Here is a 24,256-nt window from a genome sequence, read left to right as displayed (position 1 = left end):
TTTCTAAGGCCTTACCTGTAGAGTAATTCCACTTAAGATGTTACGACTAAGATACTCCATTCTGTTCTTTCCTTGGATGCCTATTCTTTTGCCATGTTTTCTTCTTGAATAGCTTGCAACCTGGTGCTCCCTTTCCTTTCTTTCTCCCATCTGAGGAGGTTTCCTCTTAGTTGGATACAGGTCAGCTTCAATGGGAATCTCAGCAGATGCCACTTGGTCCTGAACAAAAGGATCAGAGAAAGCCTTGAAAGGTGATAGTTTAACAGCTGTGATTCTCAGGAAAGGAATTTGTAGGCTGACATTAGACTTTGTTTCTCTCCTGCCATAGAGCTGAGAGATGCCATCTCTCTCTTCTCCCCGCAATAAAACCCAGAGTTAGGCTCCATGAAAAAGCCTCATAGCACTATGAGGGGTGCTGACTAAGTCTGCAGAACACATGACATCCACGAAAGGAACTTTTCCCTTCCAATTTTAGTACTGTTTTCTTCAAATATGCTCCATAGGATTGGTGGACATCTGCTACCTGGGGAGGAAAGGAAGCCTTTTCCTCATCAGATGAGATCTCTAAATTGTCAGTGGCATCATTCTCCTCAGTCTGAGCTTCTGGTTTCAGGGAGCTCTCTGGAGGCAGATAACAAGACTTCCAATCCAGTTGTATCTGAACGGATCCATTGGGTTTCCCCTCAGGGTCAGTGAGGTTAAAATCACCTGAGAGACACACAGACATTAATAAGATCTGATCAGATGAAACAGGCAAGTGAGCATTTATCAGCACCTTGTCTATTCCCCCCATTTTTAAATTTTACCATATTCTGTTTGTAATTAACATTAATCAAATAATCATGATGATAATACACTCAGAAGTTAACATAGCATGATCTTGAATATTTATATTTCCATAGAATATTTACTTCTAATACTCCCTTAAAATATTTGTAGGGGAAGGTGCGTAGCTCCAGGTTTCAGGGAGGGATGGTCAAAGGATGTATGGCGAGGAATAGCTTGCTTGTCATCAGTCACCCAGTCAAAAAACAAGATCGCATTATTATTGCTATTACCAAATGCTTGCTATGCCTTAGGCACACCAAGAAAACCATTATCTACACTCAAGTGGTCCCTATTTCTAAAATAATAAAAGCCAAGAAAACATAAGCAAAATGGCTTCTCCCAAACGCCAGACTTCTGACTTGCAATGCTGATTAATTTAACAGATGACTCACATTGTCTCTCCTCTTTGGCAAAGGATGACTTGTGAGCAATAGCGTCAGTCTTATTTACTTACTTTTTTTAAAGCACTAGTGGTATTGGGAGGAGCAGGCCTCATACACCTCTCGGAACATTCAGATGCTTGTTAAACATGGTCGGTATGCTGGCTGTGCCCTTACCGCTTCCTAATGAGCACATGGGTACCCCTGCCTCACCCTTCCAGAGAGTTCACCCGTCCTGGGTGCACCCCACAACCTTGAGTATGAAAGTAAAGTAAGGTACTATGAAGTTAAGCTCCATATTGGGGCAGGAAATTTTCAAGAAATGTCCCTTCGTCGTGGTATGGCATGGAAATCTTGTTAATTTATGTCTAATGTTTAAAGGAAGTAAGAGAATTAAGGGGGGGTGTTAGGACACAGTTTATAACCTGATATCTAAGAAACAGGTGCTGAGAAACAATAGGCCGTAAGTAAAGGCAAATACTGGGAAGCACTACAGAACTGGAAACAGTTCATAGAGAGAGGTATGACTCCAGGTTGGTGGGTCTGCCCACTTGGGAATCTCGTTTTAGTTGTTGAAAAGAAGCAGATGGAGCCAGTGTTTCCGTGTCATTAGTGAGATTCTAAGCCTGCTTCGTGGCTCTTGACAATATTCTAAAACCCTTTCAGCAGGTTTTAAGAGAGACTGTTCCAAGCAAGTAATCAAAGAAAAGTAGAATTAGGATGGGGACACAAACTGGGCAGACCATAAAGATGCAGTAACTTGAACTCCCACCTTTAATGGATTTGTTTCGCGCAAGAGGCAGCAAGGGCACTTGGACTTTGCCAAGGTACGAGCCAGGCTCTGAGTCTTCATCATCGAAAACGTATATAGACTGGACCTCCCGTCTCAGATATTGATGCAGGTCAGAAGTCACAAGCACTGGAAATCGAGCCTGGTCTCTAAAGTAGGGATTGTTGCTGGCTGGAATGATGGCAGTGTCGTGGTCAGGAAAGGTGAAAAAGCGATACATGACGTACGGACTGGGTTGGGTCCCCAGCCATCGACTCTGGAGGCCACAGCATCTGGTGATTTCCACCCGCAGCTCGTTCTGATGCTTCCAAGTCTCTGATCTGGACTGGAGAGATGTTGGTCTTGGATGGAGGAAAAGGGCAACCTGAGAGAGTTGTAGGTGAAGCCTAGCACCCTTGATGTGCAAGAGCTATGACCTAGAGAACTGTCTCATCCTAACTAGGTCACAGAGAAGCCTAATGACTTTCACCTGCCTGCAAACTGGCGCTGGCAGATGGTTACCTGAGGGCCATGCTGGCACTCAGGCCTAGCTTAGAGAATGGAACAGAGAAGCTATTTGGTTCACAGCAGGGAGAGGTAGCTAGCTCCAAGGGCATGGTTTCATTTCAAATTCAGGCTTGACCAAGGGAAAAATCTGAACTAGTTGTGGTGTGACAGTTTTTCTCTTCCATTCACATTCGATGTGAGAATGGGAGAATGAGCTGCTCTCATGAGCTGCTTGGTGAGGCTCCTTTGAGATGCATGGACACATCCTGTTTCTCACCTCATCCTCCTGGGCTCTCCAGGCCCCAGGCACATTGGCTGACATGTAGGCCTGGGTTTTCTTTCCTTTATTGCTTGCCTGTAGGCTGGGTCTTATGGGGAAGTGCAGCCTCATCCAGTATTCTAGCACCCCAAAGTCCTCTCCGCCAGCTCCTGGGTAGCAGAAAGTATGAAAGGCATGGAGGATACAGATAACATGAAGATCAGGAATAAAGGCAGAGGAAATGGGAAAGCACCAGAAGAGCAAATATAGACTTTGGGAATTCTGCATTAGTCCCAGGAGCTGTGGGAAGCCAACAGCACTTACCAGTAAGTGTGGCAGAGCCATGGACTCTCTCTACAGTCTCCAGCACCCTGTCAAAGGAAATCCATCCAGCTGCAAGGGTGTGGTGGTCACTGGCTAAAGCCTGGTGAAGATCAAGCCGGGCTGAAGCCCCTTGAAGGTAGTGCAAGAAAAAGGAATCTGTCTCTACCACATACTGGGAGGTGAAGTCATAGAGTGGCTGTGGCCCCCCAGCTAGCGGGGTACAGTGGGTTTCAAAATCATAGAAGGAATAGGTGCAGAAAGTGGTAGGTTGAGTGTCTTCAGCCTGAGCCAGAGCGGCAGGTGTCAGGAAGGCCCGGTGGATGTGCAGCTCAAACAAATTCTCACTCTGATGCAGCAGAGAAGTGTCCACTTTACCATCATCTCTGTGGGCTGGCAGTGTTTTCAGACATGACATCTGTCGGGTACCATAAGCCACGTCTTTGAGCTGTTCTAGAGGGGAAAGAAAACTGCCCATCCATTAAAGAATAGGGAGCCCTTTCTTAGAACAAAGGAAGGTGGACAGAGGAGAAGAGAAATCATGGTGGAAGTCCAAGTTGTGATTATTTCAAGAAACCATGTGATTCACAAGGAAAAGCAGCAGAATGACAACCAGGAGCTTTGAATTCTGACAGCTAAATAATCCAATGTCTCCTTTAGAGATTAGGTTCAAAATGAGTGATTGGAAAGTAAACGCTAAGCTCAGGAAAACACTGGAGGCACAATTTCTTCTACGAATGATGTTTTGGCTTATAACAAGGTCTTGTGAATTATTGGTAATTCCATCAGAGAATTGCTAGAAACGGAAAATGTGAATATTTCCAAAAGTTGGGATATTGGCCAGGGAACGAATAGCAAATTATAGTCATGGTGTCTATTACGTCACATTGGGCCCCACCAAGCAATGATTCCCCTTCTCCAGCTAGATCAGTCACAAGAATCTTCATTTTGTTATAACTGAACTTCTCCCTGGCCAGTTTGCCTCAGCATTTAATGTTGGCCTGCAGACTGAAGGGTTCCGGGTTCGATTCCGGTCAAGGGCACATGCCTCAGTTATAGGCTCAATCCCTGGCCCCGACAGGGGCACGTGCAGGAAGCAACCAGTCGATGTGTTTCTCTCACATTGATCTTTCTCTTTCTCTCTCTCTCCCTCCTTCCTTTCCACTCTCTCTGAAAAGTAACAGAAAAAATATCCTCAGGTGAGGATTAAAAACAAAAATTTATTTCATCATAAGAAGGCAAAAAAATAAAAATCCACTTTAAGTTAAAGAATAATGACTTGAAAAGTGGACGAGAACCCTTATTGGAGAGAGGTTGAAAATATTGGCAATGGAATGCAAAGAAATGTAAGACAGTCTACCAAATCTGTGCATTACCTCCCACTCGGAAACTTTGATATCAGGGAGTATTTGAGTCTCCAGTGTGTCGATGGTGAAGTCCTATTTAAAGAGTTAAAGTAGTAGAATAAAAATATTTTGGTTACATTAGAACCTCTTCCTGCCCCAAATAAGTGGAATACAGAGATTGACATGGGTTTCTTAAATGATAGGATAGATAAAACTCAAAATAAATTTAAAATTTTGCATTACATGACACAAGGTTAACAATCTTAGCATACAAAAAAATTCTACAAATGAGTAAAATACTATGAAGAAATGATTAAGACCAGAAACGGGCAATTCTCAAAAGAAATAATGCGAATAACTGGTAAATATACAAAAAACTCTTTAGCCTTACCAGTAATGAAAGAACTATTAAGTTAAAGCAAATGAATCTTTAGAAGGAGATAAAGGTATTTGTCCTGCACTGTCCAGGGAGAAAACCCTGAATCTGAATGAAACACAGGAGAATTTCACTGCACAGGGGGATTTCCTTTGTTATGTAGCAGTAACCTTTTAACAGACTCACCCCGGCCTGATAATCATGCTCCAGAAAGTCCCACCTCCTTTCCCTCTAGTTCAGAGCTAAGTGTCCTGCTTACCGACTGTGCTTTCCAGAGACAGGGCTGCCCTGAACAGTGGTTTCAAATATTCTCATGGCATCAATGAAACAGCCATATCACAAAAATAACAAATGAACATTCTGGCTTGAATATCAGTCTTTGATGAATTTTGCTCGGTGTAAGTCGGGTCTCTCACCACCGAATGTAACAACACAGCCAGTATTCTTGACACGCAAGGCTGAGGCCAGATTCTAGTGATTTGGTAGTGATTGTACTAAATATAGGAAATACCACATTATGAAATTTGCAAAGTGTCCAGCCAGCTGCCCTGTTGTGCTGACATCCTCAAACTACAACAAAGAATTTAGAGACTTTTAAAGAGAAATCACATAAAAGGATGATGAGAGATAAGTGAGGACGTTCTCTTATCTCGCAAAACCTGCTGAGCAGGCCCAGGTTGAGGTCACAATCCTGAGCGAGGGAGTGTTTACGCCACCCCGAGGCCTGCGGTGATCTGCTCCCGTTCTCAAGATAGATTCAGCAGTTGCGGGGCCCTGTGGGAACTCTCCAGGGAAATCAGAGAAAGACGCTGACGTGGTGGAGCAAAAGAAGCCGCTAGCCACATATTAAAACAACGAAGACGGCAGGATAAAGAACAGGAGGGGTAAGCCATGCGCCAAGGACATGAGAAGTGGCCTCTAGGCGGGCGCACAGAGCAGCACAGACAGTAGCCATGCGACGGGTCCCAGGATGAAAACAAAATACTAAGACTTGCCGGATAGTGGAAGGCCATGGCTTCTCAATATACCTTCCAGTTGCTTGATACGATTGTTCTTGAGGTCTAGGAGTTTATTTAGCCTCTCCATTTTTTCTTTGTGATCTTTATTCTCGTTATTGGTTTTGGTCATCATTGCATCCAGCTCCTCCTGAAATAAAATAAGGTCTGAACTTTTCTATGTCAGTGGCCCGGGACTAAAGAACCTAAATACAAGCTGGTGGTTGCTGGGTAAAGGAGGCTCCACTATCTCCTTAGCGGGGCCAACGCGTCCACTAGAAAAAAACTTGGATTCCTCACAGACCCCTCCAGGACCAGCAGTGCTGTTAGTGCCACAGGGTAGGATTTTCCTGGGAATGGCGAAATTGAAACCCACAAGGTTCACACCTGCCATTTTCATTAGCTGGCCCCTTCACCGGCTTCTGTCGCCAAGGTGCCGGGGGGCCTGTGTGAGTCCTCAAGCTTTTCAAAGGATAGCACTTTCTGCGTTTGCACAGGACAGCATATCACCTCGCATCAGCCCTGGAAGCTCAGGTCTTGCTTCATTCCCAGTAAGTGGTTCCCATGAGCCTATTTTTATCTCTCCCCTTCCTGTTCCCTCTTTTCTTGCACCTGATAACACAGGTTGATTTTGCGCTGCAGAATAAGCATGTCTCTGGTCTTTTCTAGTTCCAGTATGGTCTCTGCATGCGATACTTGCAACTCACTTAACATCTGGGACAGTATCTTTTCTTCTTGGTTTTTTGGTTCACAGACCTATCGAGGGAAAAGCATAGGTAGAAGGGAGTATAAATATAATACAGTAAAAGCTATTCTCCATAAAGCGGTTGTTGGTAATAGTAAAGTAGCAGCAGCAGAATCTATTCCAAAATGTACGAGAGGACTTGTGCAAATTCACAAGTGCTCTCTCCCCTAGTTGCTCAGGCTCAGTAGCAGCAGTGAGAAGGTTATTCAGCCTCTAATGGCTGTTTACTCTTCAGCAGACCATCCCAAGTCCTCATCTGAGAAAGATTTTAAGTTTTTTGAACTGTAAAGGGTAGGGGGGACAATGTGTGGAGCTCATGGAGCTATCTCTATTCTCAGTCTTCTCATATGCTTCCATTACTGTCCTCAATCAGGACAAAATATTATTCAGTTAGTGTCGTAATCCCTTCATCCTTTCTAGGGACATTTTTTAGAGGGGGCTTGCTTGACTAAAGATGCACATACCTCTGTCTGAGCGGGCTCTTGGAATAGAGCTGGGTGCGTGTCTGGTTCAGCTTGCCTGTCAGGAGATTGGGAACTTGTGTCTTTATTTTGGAGGAGCTCTACTTCCTGCTTATGTTTCTGAAGCAGGTTGGTGACTTCAAGCTTCAGATCCTTGTTTTGAGCTGGGGGAAAAGTAATCAGAAAAGTTGAAACTTTTGTTAGTAACCCTGGTTAAAGATTGACCAAGTATAAATCAAATTTTCCCAGTAATGTTTAATTCATTTTATTAATTTGCCCTTGGAGATGCAATTCTCTCTTATTTCTACAAAGGAGTTCTAGCTTATTGGCCCAGTAAACTGAGTTGACCTTCAGACTCCAAAAACAAAACAAAAATACCTGCAGGACTGCCAAGTGGAAGGGAGAATAACAGCAAGGAACCGAACGGAGCCACCTCACGGACGGGGACAGTCCGCACTTTTTTGACAGCACCATCCAACGAGCATCTTAACAGCCTCTCTCCAACTCCACTCTGACTTCCATCTACTGATTCTCTGTGGCACCCACTCCACACCCACCCTAATAAGGAGCGAGGGTGGGCATCTGGGCATCTGTGTGTGTGTGTGGAGGGGTGTGTTTTAGGGAAGGAAGGCGAGCAGTGTTTAGTGTGATCATTCTATTATCATTCATTAAACAGGGGGCTAGATTAGGTTACTCTAAGGTCATTACAAGACTTCACTTGTACTTCATACGTACTACAAGGTCCTCGACATGTGCTCCTAGCTTAATCCTTTTATGGTTCCTGCCTCTATTTTTCTTTTTTAAGTTATTTCAATTATTTTTTATTTTTTTCAATTACAGTTTACATTTAATATTACTTTGTATTAGTTTCAGGTGTACAGCATAGTGTTTAGACAAACATATACTTTACAAAGTGTTCCCCCTGATATTTCTAGGACCCAACTAGCACCATATATAGTTATTACAATATTACTGGTTATAGTATTTCCTATGCTGTACTTTGCATCCCCACAACTGCCTCTATTTTTCTTGATGTCATATTTCTTTTCTTTCACTCTCCTATGTGAATATACTAAAGTATGATGAAACAGAAGTTTGATAAGACTAAATATCAAAGTCTAGGCAGCAAAAAGAAGTGAGGCAAAGGTCTTTTTATAGTATTTTTAAATCTTTGGGTCTTTTTTTCAAACTTTATATTTGTTTCACTCTTAGGATATTGTCTAATGATTAGTCAGTATAAACTAACATAGGTGTGCTGCAGTAACAAATATGTGCTACATCTCTGTGGCTTAACACAACAAAGTTAAAATCTGTGCTCAGGAAGTCCAGTATGGATCAAGAGGCTCTTTTCCATGTGAGTCTTGGGGATTAATCAGCTTTATTTATTTGGCTCTAATATTTTGACATGTGGCCTCCAATGCAGCTTATACCAAGTAAGCAACTGAAACAACTCAGCCAAAAGGACAGGCTGCTGGGCTGCCGCCCTGCCTGCCAATTCCCTCCTCAGCCAGGAAACGCAGAATATGCTGCTCTCGGCGTAGTGAGCCCCTAAAAACCTTTGGGATAACTATCTACTGTGATCCAAGAGTTAGGGTAGGGGAAATGGTAGTGGTAACCCAGAGCAGTAATTTGCTTCTCAATTTCAGGTATCAGATGCTTAAAAAAGGGCTCTCCATCACCTCTAAAATGATTAATAAGAATAAAAGGCAGAGAAACTTATTTTCAATACTTTCAATAAATAAAGTGAATGTTTAAAAACACAATAAAGAATTGCCTGGCTGGTGTGACTCAGTGGTTGAGCGTCGACCTATGAACCAGGAGATCACGGTTCAATTCTCGGTCAAGGCATATTCCCGGGTTGCAGCTCGATCCCCAGCAGGGGGCATGCAGGAGGCAGCTGATCAATGACTCTCATCATTGATGCTTCTGTCTCTCTCTCCCTCCCTCTCCCTTCCTCTGAAATCAATAAAAACATATTTTAAAAAAGGAACTGGCATCCTCTCAAATGGAAAGTCATTATGTAGAAAAAAGTGTAAGTATGAGGCAGGTGGTGTGCTTTCTGGATTGTAAACCTTATCTCACTGCCAGTGTTATTCTGGTTACCTGTGACCAAGTGAGGGGCTGGAGAAATGCTGGCCCAAATTCTCTTCTCCCTAACCAGATGGAGAGGATGCCTCATTTGAGACAGCTCTTCAAGATCGCACCTACCTGTCATTCTGGACAGCTGAAGTAAGACTTCTCTCTTCTCCTCCAGCTCAGCATCCAGCTGATCCTGCAACTGAGAGACTTTCTGCTGGAGCTGTTCTCCTACAAGCTCATTGCTCCAGTGAGGTGGATTACTACTGTCCAGCATGCTGAACACGGGAAGAAGAAAGGAGGGAGGGGGGCTTGTCAGATGGATACTCGAAGGTGTTTGATAAAATGACTTTATTACACAGTTTCAGCATCTCCTGGGCCTAGTTCATCACTCATTCCCCTACATGTTTTTTTCTGCCCCTGCTTTATCTGTAACTGTCATTTACCAACTGCCTTGGAACTTTGGGTCCTATTGAGTTCTTTAGCATCACTTCCGTTTAGGTCTCAAATAGCCCACTGAGCAAACAATCCAAGTCACACCTATTTCCCAAAGAACTTCCCCAGCATGATGGCTTTCTTTAGTAAGGAAACTGTGTACCAAGACATTCTCAGGCCTACTGGATTAGAAATGAGGAATGAAATATTCCTCTTTTGCTTATTCCATTCCTCTATCTACATCACCAATGGCTAGTTTAGAGAAAACTTGCCTTTGAACGAGATTGTCAGTGACTACACTGAAAGGCAGGAGCTAATAGTTTCAGTTTTTCAGTGGCTGTACCCTGCAAGCACCATGGATGTTGCTGTCAGGCAGACCCATTTTGAATGTAAAACACATGTGGGCAGCCCTTGATTGTTTACACAAGTGGAGTGATGTTAATAAACTATTATTTCTGCTTATGTCTTTTTTTCTCCTGTTTATCATTTTAATAAATGTAGTCTAAAAGCAACTTGCTTAGGCTAATAGTAAGAGTTCTTGGCACTTCCTGACCGTTCATCAGATGATGCTCCAAGAAGATAATGACGAAGGAAAGAGGCCAGTAGTGTCTGTAACAGGGAGTCTTGAAGTGGACACTACTTCATTTCCCTGAGTTGAAAAGCATCAGTTGTTCCTAGAATGCCCCCCTACAACTTCCCCAATCTCCCCTCTGCTGCTCTTCACTAAGTCAGAGGCACATTTCATTTTTTTAAAAATTCTAGGTATTTTAAAAAAAGTATGCCTTTACTGATTTCAGAGAGAGGAAGGGAGAGGGAGAGAAAGAGAGAGAAACATCAATGATGAGAGAGTCATTGATCAGCTGCCTCCTGCATGCCCCCTTCTCGGGATCGAGCCCGCAACCCGGGCATGTGCCCTGACCGGGAATTGAACTGCGATCTCCTGGGTCATAGGTCTCACAGGTTGATGCTCAACCACAGAGCCATGCCAGCCAGGCAAAAATTCTCGGTATTTTTAATTTCAAAGTTAATACATGAATATATGTGTGCTGTGAAAAATTAAAATAATGTGGAAGTATGTAGAATAAAAATGAAGGTGCCTCTTTGCCCTACTCCAATCCTTTTAGGTCAGAGTTAATATATTCTTTTGAAACTTGATTTTTCTTTTAATAATAGGTATACAGGTATACCTCATTTTTAATAGCTTCATCGTATTTTACTGTGGGAATGCAAAATTATTTAGTCAATCCCTATCAAAGAAAATTTGGGTGGTGTTAGTTATTTTTTACTATTATTAACAATGCAGTAATATTCTTATTATACTATGTCTTTGCATATATATAGTAAGATTTTTTTCATTTTGATTCCAAAAAATGGAATTGCTGGCACAAAAGATATACAAAGGTTTAACATTTTTATACATAGCGTCAAATTCCCTTCCAAAAAGACTGTATCGATTTATATTCTCACTAACAGTATTGAGTGCCAGTTTCCCCACATTCTCATCAACACTATGTATTATTTTTAAAATTGGGGAGGCACATTTCCATAATCATCTTTTATAAAAACAATGCTCTGGGACCCAAACTTGGTACTCACTTTTCTAAGAGTTTGTCGTAATTGTCATTCAGCAATTTTCGTTCTTTTTCCAAATCTTCAACTCTTTCCTGAAACTAAGAATGATGGTAGAGTGACTGAGATAAAATTTTAAAATCTACTACCTTACACAGATTTCCCTTTTCTGTTGCAGGGTGGAGCTTGGGTGGGAGGTTTTCTACATTCATCCCCCATGTCTCTGAGGGGCCACTCAACTAGAAAGACTTGAACCAATTAAAGGTAGAATAGAAGCTTTTCTTGGAATTAATGAAGATACTCTGAAGTAAATTATCATGGTGTCTGAGTTTCTACTGTTAGGGAAGCAGCAGAACACTATAAAAGAGCAAAGACTTTGGAGAACAGACATAAGTCTAAATCCCAGTTTTTCCCCTAATAGTATAATCTTGAGCAAATTATTTAACCACTTGGAGCCTCATGTTTCTCATTTGAAAAAATGAAATATCCATAGTGTTGCTAAGATACACTTTTTAACATCTCTAAAATTAGAACGTAACTTACAGTTAATGGTATCTTTCAATCATTACAATTTACCTCCTTCAGTGTTATCTGCAGAATGGACACGTCTTCCAGCTGGCTCTTCAAACTCACGGCCTTCTTGCTCTCCTCCTTCAGCTCTGCCCTCAGCTCGTTCACTTGGCCGAGGAGGGCATCATGGGCTGCGCTCAGGATTCCCTGATTCTGGGGCGGAAGGGAAGTTGCTCTGGGAATGGTCACACCTCTCACCAGGAGCACACTCAAGATACCAGCCACCCTAGCGCTCCCTAGTGGATGTCATGAAGAATGGCTTTGATTAAAGTGTGTTGTATTTGCACTGTCAATTGACGTCGTTTGTCACCCTAGCATTTCTCAGGAAATATTGCTTCCCTGTTAGTGAGGATTTCCCACTCTGAGAAACTGTAATTCATAATTGGAGCCTTAATTTTCCCAAGGTTCAAATTAAACCCTGGATCTACGTGAAGCGCCACCTTCCACGGTTGCCTTTACTTTCTTAGCTATTTGAATGGCTTTTATGATGATATACGGCTCCCTTGGCACACAGCGAAATGACTTGTTAACTCTAGAAGTTAACTGTGCATTTTCTGCACACCTTTGGCGAGGAGCCCTGCCTTAGTGACTCTTTTTAAAAAAATCCTCACCCAAGGATATTATTCCCACTGGTTTTCACAGAGAGTGGAAAGGAGAAAAAGAGAGAGAAACATCGACATGTGTCTCTCACATGGATTGGCTGCCTCCGGTATGTGCCCGGGGATCAAGCCTGCAACCGAGGTAAGTGCCCTTGGCTGGAATCGAACCTGGGACCTTTCGGTCTGTGGGCCAACACCTTAACCGCTGAGCAAAGCTGGCTAGGGCTGCCTTAGCGACTCTTAATCACATTCACCCAGCGTCACCTGCACCCCACTCACGGGGGAATAGAGCCAAATATTTAACAACACCAGAGAAGATTTGCAACAACTTTGTTACATCTCTCCATCTCACATGTGCTAGAAGAACACTCTTAGGAATTTCTGAGCCAATGCTACAATTCTCTCTAGCAATAGGTCGAAAAATACTATTCTAAATATTTCTCGACTCAGATCTCATATTTTAATTTTTATGAAAACGGTGCGATAAGTAGCTTCTGATAGTAGTAGTAGTATCATTTGTCTTAATAGAAATGCTATGACACAATCATTTTGATTTAGTTGGCTAAAGTTTGGTGTCCTGTTACTTGAAGGTGAAGCCAAATTTCTTTGGGTTTCATTACTCTGATTGATCAGAAACAGAGATTCAAGGAACCTTTATTAAGTACCTTCTGGAGCAGAGTTTCATATGCCTGAAAGAAAAAAGTATTATTCTAAGTATTATTCTATTGATATATCAACTTGATTTTTATTTTGATGTTTATAATACAAATGTTTAAATATTTATTTTAAAAACATTATTAAGAATTCCCATACATCAAGTCAATCTGAGTACCTGTTTACTGATTGCTCCTACCATTCCCCTGTGCTAGTTGCCAGGTAGTCTGTGAATGTAACAGACAGTGCCGTGTCTTTTAGAAAGGGGAAGGGGGAGGGGAAGGGGAAGGGGAAGGGGAAGGGGAAGGGGAAGGGGAAGGGTCATTTATTCACATTTGCCTTGCACTTGGTGAATTATCCAAGCAAAATGTTTATTTTCAAACTAGGCTCTTTCTGTTACTTAGCATGTGTCACAAGGTCTCTCTTCAGTTTTAGAAAAAGAAAAAACAATAATAACGGAACTAACAACACCTACTATTGGTTGAGCAGTTACTATGTGTTATGTTATTATGAGCTTCATTATAGGTTACATTATGATCATAATAATTGCTCCACATATATTATCTCATTTAATCCTTACAGCAAATCTGAGAGGTAGGTAGTATTTTCTAAACTTTAAAAGTCAGAAACCCAAAGCTCAGAGAGCTAAGTCGCTTGCTCAGACTCCAGAGTCTGTGCTATTGACCATCATATTTTACTACTAAGGGATTAAGAGAATGCAAACTTATTTTAGTATATGCATATGAAAGCATGACTAAAAGGTAAATTGCTAAAAAAAATAAATAAATTGTCAAACCCACATTTTAAAAATTGTGGATGATTAGTCACCATTTTAGCTCATCTCTACCACTACCACTGACATGGGTAAGGACATTAAATTTGGAATGTCTTTCTTCCTTTTTTCCTTTAATGCAATGAAAGAATAGATAGGTTTTTAAAAAATCTAATCCCACAAATACAGGTATCCCTCCTCTTTGAAAGTTCACATTCTCCACTTAGTTTTTATGAAAGAGCTACATCAGTACCAAAGAGGATTTTCACTCTGATGAAAAAAGGTGAAAAGCAAAAGTAGCATTCAGTGTTTGTTTTGCAATGAGCCTTGATGGAGGCAACATACACCCCGAGCACCGCAGCAGGAGTGGCACGGCCAGGCTCCTTCCTAGGACTGCACTCAGCATCTGAGCACCAAGCTGCCAGAGCCTGAACTGTGTCCGTGAGCAGCTGTACTTGATCTCAATTTATTTTGTGCATCCATTAGCAAGAGAGCTCGTAAGGGTGTCACACAGCATAAAACCGGACATAATTTCAACATTTTGATGGTAGTGAATAAAATACAGATATTGTGCTTGCATTGAACGTGCCCGCATCCACTATTTGTACTATTTACAGGCAGAGAGGAAGAATCTTTTTTTTTTTCTTCTGGTTTTTCTTTACTCTTTTTATTTTTATTTATTTTATTTTTTAAACATATCTCTATTGATTTCAGAGAGAGGAAAAGAGGGGGAGAGAGAGAGATAGAAACATCAATGATGAGAGAGTCATTGATCGACTGCCTAGCCCGCAACCTGGGCATGTGCCCTGACCAGGAATCGAACCCCGATCTGCTATTGGCTTCCTAACTTAATTACAGTCTGTTTGTGCCTCTTGGCTGGTACCTTAACCCCGACACAAATTAACCCCATTTAATTCCACCTTATCGGGCAGGGTTTGAGCCTTCTTCCTAATAGAGAGATAATGGGAAGTAGTGGAAAAAGAATGGACTCTGAGTTGCAAAGCTTGGATTTGAATATCACCTATAAGTTGTGTGGCCTTAGACAAGTAACTTAGTTTCTCTCAGTTGCAGTCTCCCATGTATAAAATGGAGACAACAATACTCAACTAATTGTCCCCCCACACACACAAAAAAGCACAGCTAATGATGGCAACTCACCTTTTGAACTTCTGTTAATTGTGCTTTGGTTGCTACCAATGTGGTATTCCTTTCATGTAAGAGCTTCTTAAGCCGAATCAGCTCTATGTTCTCTTTAATGGAAGCTCTAGAAAAAGAAGACAGCGCTAAAATATTCTGAGAATGGACAAAGTTAAGTACCTTTTCTTCCTGATTCTGCAAGAATAAGAATCTTTTCCTCTTGCTTCTTGCCTGCCTATCTCCCCAACAACACACCAGAAATAGGAAGTGTATCCACCCTCCCATAATAATCTCCTTTCTCCCATTTCCCCTCACAGCAGCTGAGATTTGAAAGACTACCAACATTAAATTCTGTGTTCTGAGAAAACATAACACGTATTTTTTAAAAGAGTTTTTATTGATTTTTAGAGAGCAAAGAAGGGAAAGGGAGAGAGAGAGAAAGACATCGATGTGAGAGCGAACTATCGATCAGCTGCCTCTTGCATACCACCCATCGGAGACCAAGCTCACAACCCAGTTATGTGCCCCGACTGGGAATCGAAATGGCAGCTTTTTGGTGCATGGGATGACGCCCAACCAACTGAGCTATACTGGCTAGGGCCAACATAGCAGCTATTTTTAAAATTATGGTGCTCACAGTTTCCCATAAACCTTGCAAAGACCTACTAAGTCTGAGCTCTGTTTCCTTAGAGAAACCAAAAAAGTGTGGCTATGGATGGGAGACACAAGGGAAGAGTATACTTTCTGAACCTAGGAGATCATGTTTTCTTTGTTGTTTGAAAAGTATTGGGAGGATCTGTGTTCACTAGACTCTATCTCAGGGATTCCCAGTCCTAGCTGCTAGTTAGAATCACCTGGAGAGATCTGTAAAATTATACTGCCTGTAGTACACCCCAAAATAACTAAAAGGGAAATAACTTGTTCCCTAAATGATGTGTTTTCCATTAAAGTTGAAAAGTTATCACCACACAAAAACCTGCACAGAGATGTTTACAGCAGTTTCATTCATAATTGCCAAAACTTGGAAGCAACCAAATTGTCCTTCAGAAAGCGAATGGATAAATAAATTGTGGTACATCCAGACATTGGAACGTTATTTGGTGCTAAAAAGAAATGAATGATCTATCAATGTCACCCCAATCAATTTAATAAAAATAATAATAATAAAGAAATGAACTATCAAGCAAGCCATGAAAAGACATGGAGGCAACTTCAATAGAAGCCAATCTGAAAAGGCTACTACTGCAGGTTTCCAACTATACAACATTCTGGAAAATGACAAAAATCATAGAGACAGTGAAAAGATCTGTGACATCAGGGGTAAGATGATAGGAAGGAAGGAAAAGGCAGAGCAAAGAGGATGTTTAGGGCAGTGAAACTACTCTGTATGATACTATAATAACATATGCATGTAATTATACATTTGTCCCATAGACGGTACAACACGAAGAGTGAACCCTAAGGCAAACTATGGGCTTCGGGTGATAGTGATACGTCCGCATAAGTTCATCCGTTATAACAAATGTACCGCTCTGGTGTGGATGTGGCCAGTGGGGAAGGCTGTGTGGAGGCCGCAGGGGGTTTATGGGAAATATTGGTACTTTCTGCTCAATCCTATTGTGAACCTAAAACTATTCTAAAAAATAAAGTCTATTTTTAAAAAGTTCTCCCGACCCGGCCGGGTGTGGCTCAGCAGTTGAGCGTCGACCTAGGAACCAGGTGATTGGGTTCGATTCCCGGTCAGGGCACATGCCTGGGTTGTGGGCTTGATCAATGACTTTCTCATCATTGATGCCTCTATCTCTCTCTCTCTCCCCCTCCTTCCCTCTCTCTGAAATAAATATATATTTAAAAAAAAAAAAAAAAAAAGTTCTCCTGGAACCGATGCACAGTAAGGGCTGACCACCCCTATCTGGTAATGAGGATGACGCAGTTTTCCTTCAATGAAGGGAAACAGCAAATCTTCTGTTATACATAAGCAGGCCCTTTAGGTTAATCCATTTAACTGACTTGGGACTCCAGGTCTACTTTTAAGATTGAATTTCATCTCAAGCATTCTCTTTTCTCTTTTCCTCTGAGATTGAGGAAAGGTACAAAATAAGAATCTCCTGCTTTTTCAGTTCACTACGGCTCAAGGCGTGGGAGGACACCCTTACCGAAGCTCTGCAGCCTTCTGAGCACACTCTGAAGAGCTCTGTTCAAAATCATCTTTGGACAATATTTTCTCAGGATACTTGGGTGATCCTCCCACTTGCATAGTGTTGTTGGTCATCTTGTGGGCACTGTTAGGCATGCATAAACCAATGAGTTTAGTCATAATTATGACTTTGCTGAAAGAAATGGTACTCTTAGAACTAGCAACATTAAACACTGAAAGAAGAAATAGAAACTTGTCACAGAGGTTGAGAACTGGGCTCACACATATATAAAAAGAAGTTAGAGGAGTTAGTAATCTTGGTATGTGTGGAAGATAATAGGACAAAATACAGCTTTTAAGTATCAAACAGACATGTAAATGAATTACAATTTAAGGGACAGGAATAAAAATATAAAGAGAAAAAGAAGGAATACCTTCAATTAAGCAAAGACCTTTATTTTCCTTTCCTTGGAAGAAAAGAGATGCTTATTTTCTATATTTTCCATTTTTAAGCAATGAAGTCAAAATTTGACCTAGGGTTGACCTTCATCGTCTCTTATTATGCTGGAAAGACTCAAAAATACCAACATTCACTTGTTCCCTAGATGACGTATTTTCCATTAAAGCTGAAATAGTAACCACGCAGGATAAATGAAAAGAACTCACAGTTCGCTGGGTTCACTGGGTATTTCTCCTCTGTTTTTTTCATTTGTTACATGCTCCTTGAATGTGGGAGGGGCCGTGTAGCTCAGCCTGCCTCTTGGCTCTGAAAGTTTAGACAAAGGGTGCAGACTCTGGCAACAGATTTCTCTAGAACACTAAGTTTTAGAACTTCAACACCAAGTGTTGGAAGTAGTAGAGAGCCTTGAGACTGGGGGAAATCTTTATATGACCACTGATTCCAGAGGACAGGTTCTCGGTCTTTTGCCCTTGCATAGATATGCAACTACAGATTTTTAAGTCAACAGGACTACAGACTCTCAAAGTAAGTGAGTATAAATGGGGAGAAGGTACAAGCTTGTCCAGGGCAGGGACTGTATATTTAACTTGAATGCATCTTTATTTCTAGTGCCTGGTATATAATTGGTACTCAATAACGCTTAAGTTAAACTGAACTGAAATTTAGATTATTTAGTTTTTCTACTTTTAACTGTTTTTATAATGACTTGATTGACTCAAGTAGGGAACTCGGAAATATAGAAGCATACTAAATAAAAATCTAACCGATTCCCCAAGGTAAAGGCACTCCATTTCCATGGATCTAAACCAGGGCTGAGTAGGCTAGGTGAAGGAAATTTACACACAAAATTTTACTTAATTCAATGTTGGGTTTCATAGTCAGAGACTCTAAGCCACTTGGAATACAAGAAGAGGAGCAATTGCAGCTCCTCACTCACAGCCTGACTTCTAGGCCTGGACTTCAGGAACGGGCTTTGGGAATCTCTGAACCTATGCAATTGTGTGCAAAGTTTTGTCTATGTGTTGTGCATTTTTATTGGGAGGAGGCCTGGCTTTGATCATGGTTTCAAAGGTATTCACTTCCCCCGAAAGGCTAAGATCCCCGGATTTAGAGGCACAGTCACTTGGCCCAGAGTCCCAAAGTCCCAGTAGAGGGACCTATCTTAAGGTCACTGCAGCTTACATCTGAGCAGGGCGTCAATGTTCTCTCTCTGTTTTCTAGGCCCCCTGCAGAAGTTGACCAGTAAGTTTCTGCTTCCGTTGTCTGATTCTCCTCTTAGCAGTATTTCAGGGTGAACTGAGAATTTTGAACCTGACATCCCACTCACGGGAAATTAAATTAAATTTTAAAACCACACACACACACACACACACACACACACACACACACACACACTCACTTTTTAGGGAGGTAGAAAGGAATGAGAACAAAAGAACAAAACGCGGTGGTGGGCTGAATAATGCAGTGAGACGGGAGACGTGGCTGGCACAGTAACCCGGCGCGGTGCCCTGGCCCTGCCCCGCCGCCCCGGCCTCACCCCTCCTGGGTTTCTCGGGCACTCGGGCGCCCGCGCTGTGCCGCGGCCTTCGTCCCACGTGGACCGCAGGCTGCGAGCGGCGGGCAACAGGGGGCCCGCCGCACTGGAGCTGCTGCTGCGGCCGGAGCATCAGGGGGCGCTGCTGCTTGGAGGGGCGCTGCCGCCACCCCGCGTCCGGCCGCCGCCTTCCTGGCTCCCAGAGCTGCCCCGGGGCTGCCGCCTCTGCCCTCAGGTCCCGGCCTGCAGCCGTCAGCCTCAGCAAGGCTGTCCTCATCCTACGGGCAAAACAGAGCTGGTGACAGGTGACTTCTTCTATGACAGTTATTGTCTACAGTTTATTTGGTGGCAAATACTCTGAATTAATCTCTGATATAAATTTATCTACTGTAGTCCATTACTTACACTTAATAATTTTATTTTCTTTTATTTTTATTTACTTTTAGTTTTTATTTTTAAATATATCTTTATTGATTTCAGAGAGAGGAAAGGAGAGGGAGAGAGAGAGATCGGCTGCCTCCTGCACGCCCCTGACGGGATGGAGCCCACAACCCGGGCATGTGGCCTGACCGGGAATCGAACCCCGATCGCCTGGATCCCAGGTCCACGCTCAACCGCTGAGGCACACCCGGCTGGGCAATAATTTTCTTTTCTAAAAAAATAAAATTATTTTTGGCCCCCAATACACTGTAACACTTGGAGGGCAGGGACATAGCTGTTCCATCTTTGTCCATTCTGTTGCAGTGATCACACACTCATCTTAGCAAAAAATGTTTGCACATTCCTCAATATACTTGTGTGTATATTTCTTTTTAAATTATATACACTTACTTCTGTACTAATAAATTATGGTCATTATAAAACATAAACAAAAATACTAATTTTTAAAGGGGAGATATTAAATATAAGTAAAAATTTTAATATTTACTTCTCCCATCCCAGTTGTCTGCACACCCCTGTATATGTGCCCAACTTTAAGGATTAGTCTTCTATAGTCCCTAGTACACACCTAACCTTGTCTATAGTGGATAGTCAACCACTATTTATTGTCTTCACCTAAAATCATGCTTTTTACTATTACCATTAGATTCCGTGGTCCCACTGCCTGCCAGTTCTGACATTTACTGACTATGTGGCCTTGGGCGTGTCATTAACCTTTAGTGCTCAGTTTCCTCATCTATGAATAGAGACAAAACTGTGCCTGCCTCATTAGATTGTTATGAAGATTAAATAAATTAATATATGTAAAGGATAGTGATAGTACATTGTAAGCACTATATGAGTTAGCTATTATTACTTATGTTTATATCCAGATAAAGAAATCAAAGCATAAAATAGCTAGGTAACTTGCTGGAAGCCAAAGAGGGGGGATAGAATCTAATTTAGTCACTTAATATCTATAATCTCAACTACTTTTTGGTTATCAACCAAGAAACAAGATTTTTTTGACCCCTGCAACCTTCTGACTCCAGATTCTTGAGTTCTCCACAATATAAAAGAATCTCCAGCTCTGAAGAGCCCTGGCTTACAGTGGGAGCCTGCAATCCTGTAGATTCTAAATGAAGCTCCAAACCACACTCGGGCACTATCAATGAGAAAGCAAAAAGCTGCTCTCGACATTGGGGAATTGGCCTGACATAGCTAGTCCTCCGTGATGAGGTTGGCCTGGTGCTCTCGGCTAGGCCATATTATTGTCTTGTTGGACATAATCTCACAGAGTAAACATCAGACAAAGCCATTTGAGACCAAGATAGAATGATACAAAAGAAGTCCACTGCATAATCTTGTCTAAACAGAGACAAAAAGCAAGGTCACTGTGCCACCACAAAATAACACATATCCTTCTCTCCTGGCTAATATGAGTGACTGCTGTTTCTTTACCTATTACAGACATAGCCTCACTCTAGTGTACCCTCCCTATAGATAAGATTTTCAAAATATCCAAAAGTAGAAGTATTCCTGCTTTCTGACAGCACCAAATCTGGAGCAAACTATTACCTTGGACCCTCCCCCAAATCACCCAACTGAAGCTCAAATCCTATAATAGGTTCTTTCTAACGCATCCTACTGAGGTACCTTTAGTTCCCCATGGTGTGCATTTTCTGTAGCTGCAATGAGCAATAAACCCAACTGCTCAACTGTAGGTGTGTTCCTGTTGGTCTTTGGCTGGAAGGCACTGACACCAGTACTTTCAAAATATGTCCTAGAGCTTGGTCCGTGTGGCTCTGTGGTTGGGCATCAACCTATGAACCAAGAGGTCATTGGTTCGATTCCCAGTCAGGGCACATGCCTGGGTTGGGGCTCGATCCCCAGTAGGAGGTGTATAGGAAGCAGCCGGTCGATGTTTCTCTCTCATCGATGTTTCTATCTATCCCTCTCCCTTCCTCTCTCTCTCTAAAAAAAATCAATAAAAACATTGGGAAGAAAAAGTCCTAGAGAGCCCGGCCGGGTGTGGCTCAGCGGTTAAGCGTTGACCTAGCATCCAAGCGATCAGGGTTCGATTCCCGGTCAGGGCACAGGCCCGGGTTGTGGGCTGCAGCCGATCAATGACTCTCTCATCATTGATGTTTCTATCTCTCTCTCTCCCTCTCCTTTCCTCTCTCTGAAATCAATAAAGATAAAAAAAAAAAAAGTCCTAGAGATAATCCCGGAATTTTCAGAACTCCCATTCTTTCTATCTGTGTATCTACCTATACCCCATCTCAGATTCCTTTCCTGGTCCCCACCCAAGAGGCACTTTTGAAAGCCAATAACCTAAAGTCATTGTATTTAGATTTTTAAGTTAAGAGCTTTCAACTCCCACTCACTGGCTGTAACTTAACCTCTCGTTTAGTTAATACATATAAAGGTCGTACAACATACCTCCATATAGTAAATGAACAATAAAATTTTTGGTTTCATTTTATAAATAAATAAAAAAAAGCTTCTCTTTCTTGCCCCTTCAGCCTTTGTTCCCCTGAGGTTTTGGGCATTCCCCCTGTCCCTATCCCCTCTATGGTGACCAGGGCAGGGGCCTGTCCAGGCTCTTGCTCTGTGAGTTGAAATAGCTCCTGGTGGTGCTTTGTGGCCTATGGCCACAGCCTGTTGATGTGTTTGACAAGAAAACCAAATAAAGAAATATTGCTTCCAAAAATTATTTTTGGAGTAAACCATTTTTGACATTTGAATTGTTTTCTTGTGTAGACAACTCAGGAAAATGTATTCTGTTTGGTTTAGCGTGGTGTAGATACAGCTTTTAAAGACTTAAGGAGAACTCTAGGCACCTTTTGATGTCATCCTGTTGCTTCCGAGAAAGCTCCTTCAGCGACATGTGCTCTTCACGAAGACGAAACAAACTGTCCTCTAATTCTTCCCGGCTCATCCTGCTCAAAGTTGGTTGAATTTTAATATTCTTACCTAAAGTCCCAGGAGAGGGTAAATGGAAATTATTTTCACATGTAATTTTAAAAACTCATCAGGTCTTTCATCACATTTTTTCCAGAGGGCTTAAATCTATCTTGAGTCAAGTATTTAAGAGGAAATGAAGAAATATATGAAATGTGTACTAATGGACCTCTTTATCATTTCATATCACTCCTGGGTGAGGGGTATCATTCATTCAACATCGTTCCAGCATGAGGTGTGACTCAACTTTCTGTCTAGAAAGTACATTCTCTTAAAAAATATCAAATAGGACTGTTAGTGTACTTAACGTTTCTGTTTCATTTGTTCTTCTATTTTTTTTTTTCCTTATTAGATAATTTGGACCTAGACAAGGATTGTGCCTACAATCATCTTTAAATCTCCCTTAAGGAAAAGGACAGGAACCTTTCTTAATTACTAAGAGTCATCTCATTTGCTTTTACGGTCTGGACAAACTGCCTCCTTGGGATAGAGCCTCTGCTTGGTCTAAGCAGAAGAAACTAGAGCACACTTTTCAGTGTGTGAGTGTTTACCAGCCCAGGGTCAGCTCCAGTCTCATGGGAACCATTCTACCACAGAGCTCAAAATACAGCTCCTTCTCTGGAAGAAAGAGAGCTCAGAACTTTAGTCTCAGAACCACCTTAGCCATTTCTAGCACCTCTCTGATCTATCCTTTGGAAACGATGACAAGTAAGTTTTTATAAACAACTTTATTGCAGTATACTTGACATGTAATACACTGAACATATTGAAAGGGTAAATTTGGATTAATTTTTATGTATGTATATAACTGTGAAACCATTACAATTAAGGTTCAAACATACACATCTATATCTATTTCTATATGCTGGAAACCATAAAGAGTGAAAGCACATTAGTGATTATTAGGGGCAGGGCATGGAGACAATGGGAATGTCAGCTATAGGGTTTTTTTACAGGGTAATTAAATGTTCTAAAATTAAATAGTGGGGATAAATGTACAACTTGGTGGGCATAGTAAAAATTATTGAATTGTACACATTTAAAGAGTAAATTGTATGGTACAAAAATTATATCCTAATAAAACAGTTATGTATAATATATGCATTGTATACAACATAAATTATATATGTATTATTATATAATCATGTTATTTTATATGTCATTATAACATGTTATTATATATAATTGACACATATAAATGAGGAAATAAAACATAAGGACCATTTGAAGAAGACTAAAGTGTATGCAAACAGATACCAGCTTAAGAAACAGAACGCTACTGCCCAGCTGGGCATGGCTCAGCAGTGAGCATTGACCTAGGATCCAGGAGATCAAGGTTCGATTCCCAGTCAGGGCACATGCCCGGGTTGCGGGCTCTATCCCCAATCAGGGGCGTGCAGGAGGCTGCCAATCAATGATGACATCATTGATGTTTTTATCTCTCTTTCCCTCTCCCTTCCTCTCTTTGAAATCAATAAAGATATATTTAAAAAAAAATACAACACAAAAACAAAACAAAATAGATCGCTACTAGTAGACTAACTCTCTCTGTAAGTTCTTCACCCATACTATTCCTTTTTCCCTTCAGAGTTAATTACCATATTGAATGTTGTATTGATAACTGCTTTATATTTTTTTATAAATCTGTAAATAAAATGAAATTAATTTATTATTTTATTGTATGAATATATATCAATGTATATTCATTGTTTGATCAACGGGCATTTATGTTGTTTCTATTTTTACTACTATAAATGATGCTGCTATGAACATTCTGGTATATGTCTCCTGGTACACATATGCAAAATTTTCTCCAAATTTTATACCCAGAAGTAAAGCTTCATGTTCAAGATATCTCACAATGACAGAGTGAGAGTTGTTTTAATTTTAAAAGGCATCCACCTGCCCTGGCCGGTGTAGCTCAGTTGGTTGAGCATCGTCC

The 24,256-nt window shown here is 41.4% G+C and overlaps 1 protein-coding gene across 1 annotated transcript in view; it reads right to left on the bottom strand.

Annotated features, from left to right (window-relative positions):
• The window catches only part of RPGRIP1 (RPGR interacting protein 1), a 42,667-nt gene extending 20,376 nt beyond the window's left edge, over positions 1-22,291 (bottom strand). Inside the window, exons 1-17 of the mRNA XM_087815476.1 lie at positions 22,194-22,291; positions 18,934-19,208; positions 17,603-17,702; positions 16,956-17,081; positions 14,821-14,926; positions 12,902-12,925; positions 11,644-11,790; positions 11,095-11,168; positions 9,196-9,341; positions 6,991-7,151; positions 6,394-6,537; positions 5,815-5,932; positions 3,068-3,517; positions 2,762-2,913; positions 1,981-2,323; positions 524-708; positions 16-219 (exon numbers count right to left, since the gene is read on the bottom strand). Of these exons, the coding sequence (XP_087671602.1) occupies positions 16-219; positions 524-708; positions 1,981-2,323; positions 2,762-2,913; positions 3,068-3,517; positions 5,815-5,932; positions 6,394-6,537; positions 6,991-7,151; positions 9,196-9,341; positions 11,095-11,168; positions 11,644-11,790; positions 12,902-12,925; positions 14,821-14,926; positions 16,956-17,081; positions 17,603-17,702; positions 18,934-19,208; positions 22,194-22,291 (2,853 nt within the window). The remainder of the gene's footprint in view (positions 1-15; positions 220-523; positions 709-1,980; positions 2,324-2,761; positions 2,914-3,067; positions 3,518-5,814; positions 5,933-6,393; positions 6,538-6,990; positions 7,152-9,195; positions 9,342-11,094; positions 11,169-11,643; positions 11,791-12,901; positions 12,926-14,820; positions 14,927-16,955; positions 17,082-17,602; positions 17,703-18,933; positions 19,209-22,193) is intronic.
• Positions 22,292-24,256: the final 1,965 nt, after the last annotated feature.

The sequence above is a fragment of the Miniopterus natalensis genome, chromosome 1 (genome assembly GCF_054644295.1).
Source record: "Miniopterus natalensis isolate mMinNat1 chromosome 1, mMinNat1.hap1, whole genome shotgun sequence".
In the NCBI taxonomy this organism is placed as follows: Eukaryota; Metazoa; Chordata; class Mammalia; order Chiroptera; family Miniopteridae; genus Miniopterus; species Miniopterus natalensis.
Note: the sequence above shows the minus strand (reverse complement) of the source record. Positions and strands in the feature narration are given on the sequence as shown.